Source organism: Halichoerus grypus, chromosome 1 (assembly GCF_964656455.1).
Source record: "Halichoerus grypus chromosome 1, mHalGry1.hap1.1, whole genome shotgun sequence".
In the NCBI taxonomy this organism is placed as follows: domain Eukaryota; kingdom Metazoa; phylum Chordata; class Mammalia; order Carnivora; family Phocidae; genus Halichoerus; species Halichoerus grypus.
The window spans coordinates 44,963,165-44,977,029 of record NC_135712.1 but is presented as its reverse complement, the minus strand read 5'-3'; the positions used below and the strand labels follow the sequence as shown (position 1 = coordinate 44,977,029).

General features: G+C 34.6%; 1 protein-coding gene across 8 annotated transcripts in view; it reads right to left on the bottom strand.

The window, feature by feature from the left end:
* The window catches only part of EPHA6 (EPH receptor A6), an 815,440-nt gene that overhangs the window by 252,585 nt on the left and 548,990 nt on the right, over positions 1 to 13,865 (bottom strand). For all 8 annotated transcript variants that reach the window (XM_036070278.2, XM_036070279.2, XM_036070280.2 and 5 more), the window contains one exon: positions 9,597 to 9,759. In XM_036070278.2, coding sequence (XP_035926171.1) covers positions 9,597 to 9,759 — 163 coding nt within the window. The remainder of the gene's footprint in view (positions 1 to 9,596; positions 9,760 to 13,865) is intronic.

The following is a 13,865-nucleotide window of genomic DNA, read 5'->3' as shown; positions in this document are numbered from 1 at the left end:
AACAGATGACTTGCACTGAATGAATACAGATTTAAAAGATGTTACATTAGATAATTTAAACTTATTTTTTATTGCATCTTGGTACTATACAAATAGAAAAACTCAAACTACGTCTTTACGTTTTGACATAGGCAGATAATATTTAGTATTTATATATTTTATATAAAATACTTTTCACCCACCTTGGACAGTTTGACAACTCTTTCATTCAACTGTCAAGTTTTTCAGCTCTAAAAGTGATCTCTTACCATATGGATAGAATTCCACTGGGAAGTAGGAAAGCAAGCTGTAAAAGGAAGCAAGCCCTGTGGGCTGTGTCATCCTTGCAGTCTGGGATTTCCTAAAGGACAATTTCATCCTAGCATCAGGTGTTTCTGCCCTCTCCCTGTAAAAACCACAGCTATGTATCACCACTGGGCACCATTCCACAACTAGCTAGAACTCCCCTCATGCTTTAGAATACATTCCAGAAGTAGCTACTGAATAACACAATACTCCTTATCCTGTCTTGGGCAGAGTACATAGTTGTGCAACAGATGGAAGTAGGAGATCAGCCATAATTAAGAATCCCACCAGCAGTTCCAGCTAGGTTATATATAGTTATATAAGAGATTAGTTTTTCTTTACTTTGCCCTTAATGCTTTCCTAACCACTAGAATATGACATTTAAAAAAGCCACTTCAAGATACAAATTAATAAAACTGATTTGTGTAGTCTGAAGAATGGCTGTAATCCTTCATGTATTATATAGGGAATATATTTTTCACTAAATCTAAGCAATTTGAAATGTCTAAGGAACATTTTTCTCTCTAGAAGAATTCAAGGTTGTAAAGTCAAATAACTTGACAGAAAAATTCAGGCAATTTATATGATAGCTGATAGAAAAAAAATCCATTTCCTCCCAAATCAAGTCAAATTAAAATTAGACTTTGAGAATGGCATATATAGGAAACTCTGTTAGAAGAGTCTCTTTTGTGGCTTAATGGTGAGCTTCCTGAAGATAGAGAATGTTTATCATTCATATTTGTTTTTTTTTCCCTCCAGCTTTATTGAGGTATAACTGACAAATAAAAATTGCATATACTTATGGTATGCAATGTGATGTTTGGATATAAGTATACATTGTGAAATGATCACCACAATCAAGCTAATTAGTATATCCATCACCTGACATAGTTATTGTGCGTGTGTATGTGTGTGTGAGAGAGTGTGTGTATGTGGTAAGAACATTTAAGATCTACTCTTCTAGAAAATTTCAAATACACAATGCAGTACTATTAACTATAGTCACCATGCTATATTATTAGATCTTCAGAACTTACTCATCCTGCATAACTGACATTTTGTACCCTTTGACCAGCATTCAGCACACTGTTATTAATATATATGCACAAAAATACAAATAAGATACTGAAAATATATAGATAAAATAATAAAATAATAGAATACATGTAATTTGTTTGAAATAACAGATGCATGCTAGTTGACTATTTACTAGACAATATCAACTTATTTGATATTCACTGAAAGCCTTCTATGTGTCAGCAAAGCAATATAAGAGACACAAAAACGAATAAGAAATGGTTCCTGATTTCAAAAAAAAACCCACAAAACTTCCAGTCAAGGGATGCTGGCTAATACCCCAAAGAAATCATATTTTTGTATATGTTGCTGTAGGTTATTGGCTTAAAATAAGCCTATATTCTGTTTTCCCTTTTTGATTTGAGACAAATTGTAACACTGCATGTTAATATGCACATTTTATAATTTCTAAGTACATATTATTAGTCAATGATTTTTTTCCAGCCCATTTAACAAAGTTATGATCTTTATTTTTCGTATTGGAACCTTCAATCTGTCTTACAGTACATGAGCCTGGTTCCCATCATTTAAAGTCTTCATTTGATCCAGGCAAAATGGAAGCAAAATATCCTTTTTTTTATCAAAGTCTTGTTAAAAGGAGACTTCCATTCTCTATGCAAACAGTTACTCTTCACCAAGTCCCTGCTCATGTAAGGTAGTCAGACTAAGTACATTATTTTGTCCCTTTAGAGTTATACTTGGTCTACCATGTGTGCATTAATCTAGAAATCTGTATTAAAACACACATAGCTCTTTGAACTTGATGCATGGTGATTTATATATAATTATAGTCTTCTGAAAATCTGTGTTTGTATTCAAACACACTTTATGTTAGGGAAGAATATAATTGGTTAAGGGAGGGTGAAGAATTGGAGGCAAGAATAAAAAAAGAATCATGTAGAAAATCAGAGGTAATGACCAAGCTGAATAAGAAAAATAAAAACACTGACTGGGTATAAAGGGAATTCAGTCCTAGTTTTGAGCATTAATATGAAAAATACTATCCCCATATAATATAATATGCCCATTCCAACACTTACTAGCTGTGGGAATGTGGTAAGTTACTAAATTTCTTTGTGTTTCAGTTTCCTGATCCATAAAATGGACATGATAATAGTATCTACTTCAAAGGTTAGTAGCCACAAAGAATAGAATAGTGCTTGGAAAATAATTAGAACTCAATAAATATTATCTGGTGGAATCTCAAGGTTAGAAGTTACATTAAAATTGTATCACAACCTCCTAAACAAAGCAAGGATTTCCTTTATGATATGCTAAAAAAGTATCCAGCTAGTTTCAGTACAAATTCTTATCATGAGGGGCATTCATTACTTCATAAGGTAGGCCAATTTATAGCTGGACAACCTAACTGCTAGAAAATTCTTCTTTCCTACTGATGTTTGCATTTAGATAGCTATGGCTGCCAAAACTGAAAGTGCTATTGATTGGGGAAAAAAAAATGTTGTATTGATTGGAGATTATTTCAAATTAAAATCTTACATACTTGAATTCATCCTCCTCTGGGTAGACTCATAAATATGAAATCTGCCTCTTGCTTGATTAATTAACTTTTTTATTACTCCACCAGGGTCAGCTGGTCCTCTTTCTGCTTCATGCTTCACCATTAATAACCGTCCCCAAATTTCTGGCTACTGTTAATAATGATGTAGCTAATTTCATCCTAAGTAATTGAAGCAGTACAGATTGGGCTTCAACCAATAGACCAGATCAAACACAATAGAATTTTTTTTTAAGCATAATAGAGATTTTTTTTAAAAGGTAGTTTAGGGAAGAAAATATGTCGCACAACAACAAGAATATCATTTAACTCTACCTAAAATGCCCTCAATTATAGAATTAACAATTAATTTGTAATCAAAGTTCCACATATCATGTTTCTATACAACTCAAGCCAGTGACAGCCTGACAGCCAAAATAAAACAAGCTAAAATGTTTATCCATGGCAAATAAAAATATTTGATTCTTTCTGTTTAGACTGGCAGGCAACATGCTATTCTCCCAATTTTAGCCTTTTAAAAATTATATGTTATTCATTTATTTGATTAAATATGCACTGGAAACTATAAACAAGACATTTCGTGAGACACAAAGATACACTGGCTCTAGTTCTTAACCTCAAAGAGCTAACAATTTAGCAAATAATTGAGCACTTGCACAATAAAATATAGAACGTCTGAGGAAAGAGTGACGATTTTTCCCTGGACTGATCCAGAACATTTCAGGAGGGGTAGCAGATGAGCTGGACTGACCATTTATAACGTGATAGGTTTCTGAATCTTCCAGTTGGAAGTCATAGAAGAAGCTTAGAAATTATGAAGAATCAGAAAATTTCATGTATAAAGCATCCATACATTTTTTCAGAGTTTGTGTTAAGTAGAGGGAGATGGGACAGGAATGATGTTAGTCTGTATTAGGATTGGAGGGAGACTTGAATATTTGTTGAGAAATTCACATTTTATGTGGTAGAAAATACTCAATGCTTTGGAGTTTTTAAGTGTACAGGGTGGAGTATAGAAAAATTAGTCCAATTGAGACATAAAGAACAAATTAGAGAAGAAGGAACAAGAGATACAATATTGAACCTTAATTTCCAGGATCATTTCCCATTTATAAATTGTTAAACTTAATCAAATTACTTAAATATGAAACCATACTAAAAATAGCTAACTCTTATGGGTGTTTCAAAATAATTAAGTGATTAAATTCATTCATTTGTATCTACACTAACACTTTTTGTATAGATGTGTAAGCCATGAAATAAGATTCTATTTTGAAATACCCAGTATGCTTCAGTAATTTATTGTTTGGTTAGTTAACGTTGATCATGATGACTTTTGTGTGGTTACGTTATGTGATATAAACCTAGTCCATTGTTACTACTTTTGGTAAATAATACATTTTAAAATGCTGACAGATGTGGCTTTTGTGTTACAAAAGTGCTTTATGTAGCTTATAGGTAAAAACCTAAGTTTGTATGTTGCTAAAATTTAATGTATAATTAATCCTTCCAGGGGAAAAGAATGTACTGCTTCCATGTTGACAATGTATACTTCTCCTGGGTCTTTTGGATAACAATTAAAGCAATGGGAGAGGTAAACTGCTAATTACTACGTGTAAATTTCCAGCTTTCTTTCAAAAATTGGCTTTAAGCTATGGATTCTGCACCCTTCTGATAGCTTCATAAGTTCACTTCCAGTGTTTAAGTAAAATGTTCAAGTAGGCTGCAATATAGAAGGATATAGTTTATTTGGTTTTAAAAGATATACACATGAAACTACTTTCTGCTACTCTAAAATACATTTGAATATTAGGTAAGTCTTGGTGTGTTAGGGGACTTGGGTGGCTCAGTCAGTTAAACATCTGACTCCTGATTTTAGCTCAGGTCATGATCTCAGGGTCCTGAGTTCGAGTCCTGTGTCTGGCTCTGTGCTCAGTGGGGAGTCTACTTGGGATTCTCCCTCCTTCTCCCCACCCTCCCAGTTCTCTCTCTCTATCTCTCTCAAATAAATAAATTAAAAAAAAAAAGTCTTGGTGTTTTAAATAACCAAATGTTTAACTTCCTTATCTTTAAATTATTTTTATTTCTTTTTCTAAAAAAATGTAGGTGTAATGTTATTATTGCTAAAAATTATATCAAACATCTTTTTTGAGAAGTTTGCAAGGATATGGATAGTACTGGCTATGTAGATAACTTTTTAATTTTAATTGTTATTTTTTTCTCCATTGAAAAGAAGCACATTTTCTCCAGAAAATAAGGACAAAATTATAATAAATATAAGGTGGTAAAAATTTCCTATTGTTTCATTCATATAAGCCAAAAAGGTCTGTACCTAATCTGTGTGTGTTTGATAGTTTTGCGCCTAATATGAATTTCATTTTAATACTGAGAAAATTCTTATATTTTGGGAGCCTTATATTTTGGGAATCTTCTATTCTTATATTGACTTGGGAGCCATTCTATTTACCCAAATTCCAGGTTTAGACAAACACATTTTTCAGATTTTTCTGAGATACACTGAAAGATACAGTGATCTTTCACCTGTCTCAAGAAGATCCACATGGAATGTTTATATATTCTTACCTTCTTACTACTGATTCTGTAGTTTATTGTAATTTTGTTGTATCTATTCTAAAAAGGTGGGGGAATCAATTACAGTACCTGATAAAAAGACAAGTATACAATAGGTACTCAATAAATGCTGTTAGTGGACATAATATTTAGTTGTACATTCTTTGTCAAAGAGAGGTTAGCAGACATATGAAATACCAGCATTAAAACAGAAAAGTCTTTTGTGATTATACAGGAGTGATTATCTACCTATTCATGTATATATCTATCAATCAATTAATTACCTATATCTACCCATCTATCTGTCATCTATTTATCTCTCCATATATACATATGTAATGAGGTTATTCTGTAGACTTGGGGAGAGCAGAAACCAACAGGTCTAGGTCAAGTAGGCTCTTTTCATAGTGCGAGCAATCATAATTACTGATCTCTACATTTGTTTAGCCAGTTTCCACTACATAATCTGACTCTGGAAAAAAAAATCCAATTGCTGGTCTGGAAGAGCAAGAGCAGTAACTGTGATTGTTATTCAGATGCCACTATATTTGTAGAACATTTGTGGGTTCAGAATACTATGATTTTTTTTTTTTAATCTTTTTTTTTTTTTTTTTAAGATTTTTATTTATTTAACAGAGAGAGAGAGCGCACAAGTAGGCAGAGCGGCAGACAGAGGGAGAGGGAGAAGCAGGCTCTCCGCCGAGCAGGGAGCCCGATGCGGGGCTCGATCCCAGTACCCTGGGATCATGAGCTGAGCCGAAGGCAGCCGCTTAACCGACTGAGCCACCCAGGCGCCCCCAGAATACTATGATTTTGAAAAGGAGTTTTTTCATATTTTATATTACTGTCTTGTTGGCAAACTAAAAGTTGAAGCAAGTAAAACAGATATGGCTAGAGAGAATTAAATTGTAAAGTATTTCACTTTGCTTACTTAAAAAAAAAAAAAAAAAATTGAACCAGACCATCAAATGAGAGAACCTCATCTCTCTTCCCCAACCCACCCCTATCTCTATGCATATATTGTAAAGTTAGTTAATTAAATAGAATGCACAAGAGAGAACTTAGTTCAGGCACTACTCAGGAAACAAAAGCTATAAAAATTAAAAGATGAGCTAGGAGGGTATGAAGAGAAAAAGACTGATGCTGGAGATTGGAATTCATATCATTATATACCTGAATTTATAGTAAACCTGACCATATCCTACTATGACATCATTCACTGAAATTCTCTTCTGGATATAAACAGCATGCTTTGAAAATGCAATTTAAAACTAACCAGATAAAAAATGATCCTTTAAATGATTTTCCCTCTAGGCTGTAAATTGACTTGGGAGCCATTCTATTTACCCAAATTCCAGGTTTAGACAAACACATTTTTCAGATTCTTCTGAGACATTCTGTCTTTCACGTCATTTACGAATCAATGATTCAGAACATGTTTTTTGCTGTCTGCTGTGGCCATTGTCAGATGGTTCTAGGGTTCTAATCCTGCACCTCCACTCACCGATTACCGGATTTTGGTAAATCTACTTATGTTTCTAAAAGGAGAAATAATCTTGTCAGAATTAAAAAGATGAATTGTGTAAATTGCTCAGTATAGGGTCTTGCACCTGTTACTGGTCATGTTACTCCCTAATCAAAACCCTCTCCCAGCTCCTCAGTATCATCAGAAGGCTCAATATCTTTCGCGGGGCCAAAAGAGCACCTTCATGTTGGCCCTTTCTAACTCTCTGCCTTCAGTTCCCACCATTTCACTTTTTTGTCTCCTCACTGCAGCCACACCAAGTTATTTTCTGTTCTTTAAATTTTTCATGCTATCTCAGGCCTCAGTGTTTTTGCTATTCTTTTACTACTCCTCTTTCAAGAATGAGCCCCATCTTCTCACCTTCCAACTGACCCCTTCATGACCCATTCATGCTAAACTAGGATTTCTTCTCTATGCTCTCAGAGCACCCTTTGCATATTTGTATGATAGTACATGTCACTAACCTTGTATTTTTTATTTAAATTTTCATTTTCTTCCCACAAATCTAGACTATAAATTATGTGAAGGCTGTTGGTCTTATTATTACTTTTTTAATCCCCAGAACCTCACACAGAGTATGGCACATATTAAGTGTCCTATACATTTTTGTTGGATGAATAAATATTATACTGGGGCATTGGTGAGCATGGGACCTTTTCTGATAAGGAATTTCAAAGTATGTATCTTTTATGTAACAGAAAGAATTCTAGTCCTGAAAGTACAATGAGTTGAAATTTAGAGTTAAACCAAATTAAATTTTTCATATTTAGATCAGAACTTTTTTTTAATTAGACTAGATTGTTTTCTCTAGAAGTCCCAAATAAACACAAATGACTTATCTAGATTTAGCCCTATAAATTTGTCTGAGAATATATTTTTGACTTAATGATGTAATACTCAAAAATGTCATACTTTTAAAAAAGATAAATTTCTTCATCTGTGAATGAAAGTAAGAGAAGTGAGATGCAGGGATGCAGTACACAGCCAGAACAACACAATGACAGGACTCTTCCCAGGACCAAACTTTCCTTGAATTGCATCCTCTGGCTCTGCGTGAAGGCAAAGTTTGACATGGGAGCAGGGGAGAAAGAGTCAGCAGGACATAGCAGGGATGGCACTTTGAATATTTTTATATTGTTCTTAATTATGGAGCTATGTTGTTTTGATAATTACACTCTACTACCAATAATTTCATCTCTAGCTTGAGAAGCCAATAGTCTCCAGCAGGATTATAAATGATCATCACTGATATTACACATCCAGGTTATAAGTGTTCTTTTTATTCATTAGTTTACCCTCTCTTCCTAAGCTGTGTGCCTTTTTAATTATGTTGGTACTCTTCCACTTTTTAGTGAGATATAGTTGCAATGAGGACATTCTTATGAATTGATACTGTTCATCAATGTAAAAATGACAACACTCCTTCCATCACAGAATTTGAAATCCAAACAGCTTCATTTTGAGGGAGTGACAAACTAGAGGAATTGTGGCCTGTTTCATGATCTTACCATTAGCACTTTTTAATAATTCAAATGAAAGAACTTGGCATGATGGTGGAGTAGTTCAGAGCACAGGCCTTGGAAAAAGGTAGCCCTCAGTTTTAAATTTTAGCTTAGCTTCTTACTAGTTGCATATATCTGAACAAATAGCTCTATTTCTCTAGAATTCTCTTTTCTCATGAGTAAAATTAGAAAAATCATACTGGTGTTATTGGATGTTGAAAGGTTTAAATGGAATAATATATATAAAATACATAATTTCTGGCACTTATTAGAAGCTCAATAAATGGTAGCTATTATTGTTATTTATAAAGAATTTTTTATAATATATTTACTATTCTTGAATTCTTATATAAACATGGGTATTTTAGCAATGATGGGGACATATTTTTATTATAATTAGGTATTTGGACATTTTTCCATAGAGGAACATTGCAAAAGCCACCCATATTATCTTTACAAAGTTAGCAGTAAGATAGATTTCTAAAAGCAAAAAAACGAATTCAATGGTAGAGCAGGATTCAGACTAAATAAGACATTTCAAAGCCTATGTTACATGACATTGGAACACCTCACTCCCTTCGTCTCCCATTTTGATTTTCAACACGTCGAGGCTATGGAACTAATTTGAGTTTCTAATTAAGCCCATGTGTCTATATTTAAACTTATAATGTACATTTCAGTGGAGTTTTTCTCCTGACCACTGTTTTTTATTGATCTAACAAGCCAAAGCTGCACAATTTTGAACTAACTGCTAAAATCATTTGCTTATGGCTTTATTCTCTTCCAAGTTTTCATTAGTATCATATTATGATGCCAAGACTAGCAAGCAATTAGGCTAACACTGCCCATTGAGACTCTATGTTATAGCTGAGTGATGAATTCTGCATAAAGAGATGTATTTGGGCCACACTACAATTGTGGTAGAGTAAGGCATTTCATGGAGGTATTTAATGATAGCACCAAAACACTAACCAAAATGACTATATGAGTATTTACATGAACAGAATCCTGTTTGATGAGACTATTCACAACTGGGGACATTAGATTTTTAACTATCAGGTCAGATTGGAATAGTACTAAATTAACATCTTATTTTATATGTTTGTGTAAAACTTACTCTCATCTCCTGTTTCAAATTCAAACTTCTGACTGTAGCCACTGTATCCTGTTGCAGTCCTCACTCGGATATGAAATATGTACTTGGTGGCTGGCTTGAGGCCCGTGATGATGACACTGGGTGCCTTGGACCTCGTGGAGGAGTAGGTGAGCTGCTCATGCTCCTGGGGATAGAGAAGAGGAGAAAGGAAATGAAGCAGAGTTATTCCACTTTTTCCTAGAAACAGTCTCAAGTTAAGCTGAGGAATTATGCTCTGAATATAAAAAATATTGATTAAAGAGAGGTGTAAGCATGGTTTTCCAAAATTTAGCATTTAGTTATTTATCATTATGATGCATATGATATGGTCTTGATTCAGAAATTTAGTAAGAAAGATGATTATCTTATATAAACTTGCACTTAGGAGTTTTGGTGATTTGGATTTCTGATCCAACTCTAAGGAATGGTGGTGGCGTGAAAGCACGTTCACACAGAATGGCAGCTGCACCGGGAGCAAAATGTGCGCATCAGATCAGACCACACCAGCAGAGTGCAAGGCGCAAGGTGGGAGAATTCAAGTACCCGCTACTCACTTCTACCCGCAGGTAGTGCCAAAATGCCGGCGCTATCCGTGGGTAGACCTGTGGGTGAAAGAAAAATAAATTAATTGTTTTTTAAAATTTGAAATCGTTTATCCTGAATCAATTGCTTTGTTCCAAAACTCAGTGATGCCACAGTAGTTAACAACTCAAGTTGAGTCCAACTTGAAACGTAAAACTATGAATATTTTCCCTTAAGGGAGAACTGACTTCTCCTCCAGATATCACAGCTTATTTTTTAAAGATGCACAAGTTACACAGTCATCGTGAAGTAGATTTTAGAACAGTCTGCCCGCGAAGGCGCATCAAAGACCCAGAAAGGTATGAAAGACTGACCCCACCTGCAGAATCAGAGGCAGGGATGGAGGCTAGGTTCCCAGGCACCTGCAGTTAACTGCCGAACTACCTCTCCTCACTAACAGGAAGGGTTTACCACAGCTGACTGAATGATCCGGTCAGTCAGTGTCTTTCAAGGGGGCTCTCTTGCCCACCAGCTCAAAACAGGATAGTTCATTTTACCCGCACATAAAAGAGACTGTCCACAATATGCTGGTCGTGGAGGCAAATTAAATTTAATACTGTTTTTGTACAGGGTTACTGTTCAATTAACTTTATAATAATATTTTAATAGGGTATCTGGAAAAAAAAAACTGTATTTGTATGAGTACGTCTTCTAAATTCGTAAGTCAAAGTAGACCATCAGGTCCTCAAGTTAATTCTCCACTATGCTAATAAATCTAACGATAGAAATTCTCAGGGAGGGAAGTGACTTTCAAGATCATTAATTGAATCACACATTTGATGCCTAAATTCTATCTATAATATTCTCATCAAGGTTTCATTTAGCCTTTGCCTGAAAGTCTCTGCTGTTCAGGAGATCTTCCAGATTAACAAACGAAGTTATAAAAATCTACACATGTGTAGAATGTGTCAAACTCCATTTATTTGCTGGGGATGCTTTAAGATTTGGAACTATGAAAATAATTTCCCTTAAGCTACTTTTGAGAAAAATATCCTATTCTTAAAGATCATTTTTAAATTTCATGGCCCTATTTGTCAGAACATTATATGCTACATTGTTCTTCTAAGTCTAGCTGAGGAATTGAATTTGCCATCTATACCCCAAATAGAACTATTTATTGAACACGAAATGAAAAGAAAAAATGTGTTAACAATAGCAACATTTTAACTAAAAAAGACAAAACTGACAAACTGCAGTTTATATTTATCTCTAAGTAATTTTGAGTTTAGGAAGTAAATAAATACCTAACTGCAGTTTATATTAATCTCTAAGTAATTTTGAGTTTAGAAAGTAAATAAATACCTACCTAGCATAAAATCCAAAGAAAGTCTATAAAGTCATTGAGGGTAGTAATCAATTAAGTGCTAAAGGAAGGAGCTAAGATCAAGGACTTTACAATTAGGCAGCTTAACACCCATATTGCAGAGTAGAGAAAAAAATTGCTTGTGCACTATTAGAAGAGATGATATTGTTTCTGGTAGAAATTTGCAAAACTTTTTGGATTTTCAATCTCACATACAAGAGAATAGTCCACCTTTTGCAAAATTTCTTGCAGTGTAAGAGTTATGGTGTATTTTGAGTGGTAGTTCACAATATGAAATGATGACTGAGAAAAAAGTTTTAAAGCCCTGAAAAAATAAACTTCATCTTATCCTTAAAGGGAGAAGATACAGATTTCAAAAATCAGCTCTTAGAATGGCAGCTACACCAATGACACACTGTCTTTGTTGCTTCATCAAAATGTAGCTAAATAGTAATTTCTTACTCAGTAAAGTTACAGGGAGGAAAGGACACCTTTGCAAACAGGCTTAGCATTTCTGGTGTTATATACAAAAGTGTAACTGTAGCTACTCCATCTCTGGAATACAAATCCTCAAGTAGGAAATGTGCTTACATGGTTCCTCAGCCTAAATCACAGCAGTGCAGTGATGACTGTTGTCTCAACATCTTGCCACTTCTCAGCTTGCCCTTTAAAGAGGAGGACTCAGAAAACAGCACTCTTGAGGGTTTCCTCCTTCCAGTGTACAGCAGCCCTCTTTCCTGCTGTTTCCAAGCTCTTGGGAGGCCAAGTTAGCACTTACCCATTACAACCATAGGGCACTGTAGTCCCAGAACTTTGGCTAATTGCTTCTGCTGTTATATCAACTCCAATTCTAAGTAGCAGTCACCAAGGAGAGACCATCCTTTGCCACAGAACAATCTAGACCTCTCTATTCCTCCTCAAAGGCTGAATTCTGGACATGTTTGAGTGGGATATGTGTGCAAGTTTTTCTGGAGATTGTACCACAGTGGAATTGCTGGTTTTACGACATGCATGTGTTCAATTTGCTAGGTAATCCATCCCGTTGTTAAATATGTTTTTCATCTTCACTAAATCCGTAGTGAAATCCCTTTTGCATTCTTAATTTTATTTAGTTTTGTATTTTTTTCTCTTGATCAAGCTTTCCAGAGGTTTGAAACAACTTTAGCCTTTATCTAATTGCATCTTTGTTTTCTATTATGTTTAATATCTGCTCTTACTATAAATTTTCTTTCTTCTTTCTAGTTTCTTTGTGTTAATTATGCAGTCTTCTAACTTCTTGCATTTCATGCTTACTCATTAATTGTCAGTATATCTTTTTCAAATATACAAAGTAAGTCTGCAAGTTTCACTCTCAGTACTACAATAAGTTTTCATATGGTGTATTATCAATCAGCTCTAAGTATTTACTAATTTCCAAAACTGTATGATTTTTTTAATTCTTTGTGGTAGACAGATCTAGGATTGCCACTTGTACAGTTTTATGGTTCAAGAAAAGTTGTCAGGCAGTAAATAAGTGGCATAAAGTGAAGCATAACCCCACTGGTTGCACTGAACTATCGATAAGATAGTGGATTCTCATTGCTGAGCATACAGGCAGTCTTTCCCGTTAATGTTTGCTGCTGGGAGTAAAACAGCTTGTTGCACCCTTTCTCCTTGGATGAGCATGAGTAATAGCACCAATTGTGAGAAAAAAAAATAGTAATGATGTACTTTACTATATTGTTATGTATAGCATTTAAAAAATAAATATATATACAATTTCCATTTTATATATTTGTATCTATATATATTTTTAAAATAGTTCAGAACCAAATAGTGTGAACATGAGTCATTGTCAAACAGAATGTGCATGAACTGAACTCTAGAGATGTTGACCTCACCGTTCTCTTCCCATGTGTAGATCTTACAGCCTAGACGCTGCTCCTTCCCAGCTGCTGAGAATCAAGGCTTTTGGGGGAGTCTAGTCTTACTGTCACATCCAACCTTTCGTTTACCCTAACTACTGAATCTAGATTTATCTCTGTAGATGTCAACTCTTCATGGTAATTAAAAGGGATGTTCTTACCAGATTCTGGATCTTAGTAGCATTTAATCGAAAAACTACAACTTAGTGAAAAGAAATAGGCTAAGGTGCCCAGTTCACACGGTTACATCTTTCTAAAATCAGTGCTAGCACAGCCTGTACCACCAAAAGGCAGCACGTAGAGAATTCTGGGCTGGAATCTTCTTGTCTTGGGCTTGGTCTTGGTTCTACTTACATGATGTATCTTGGTAAGTCACCTTGAAGAATTTGATTTACTCATACAGCAAATTCATTCATTCCAGAGACACTGAATGCCCACTATGTTTAAGGGGGATTCTAGGGC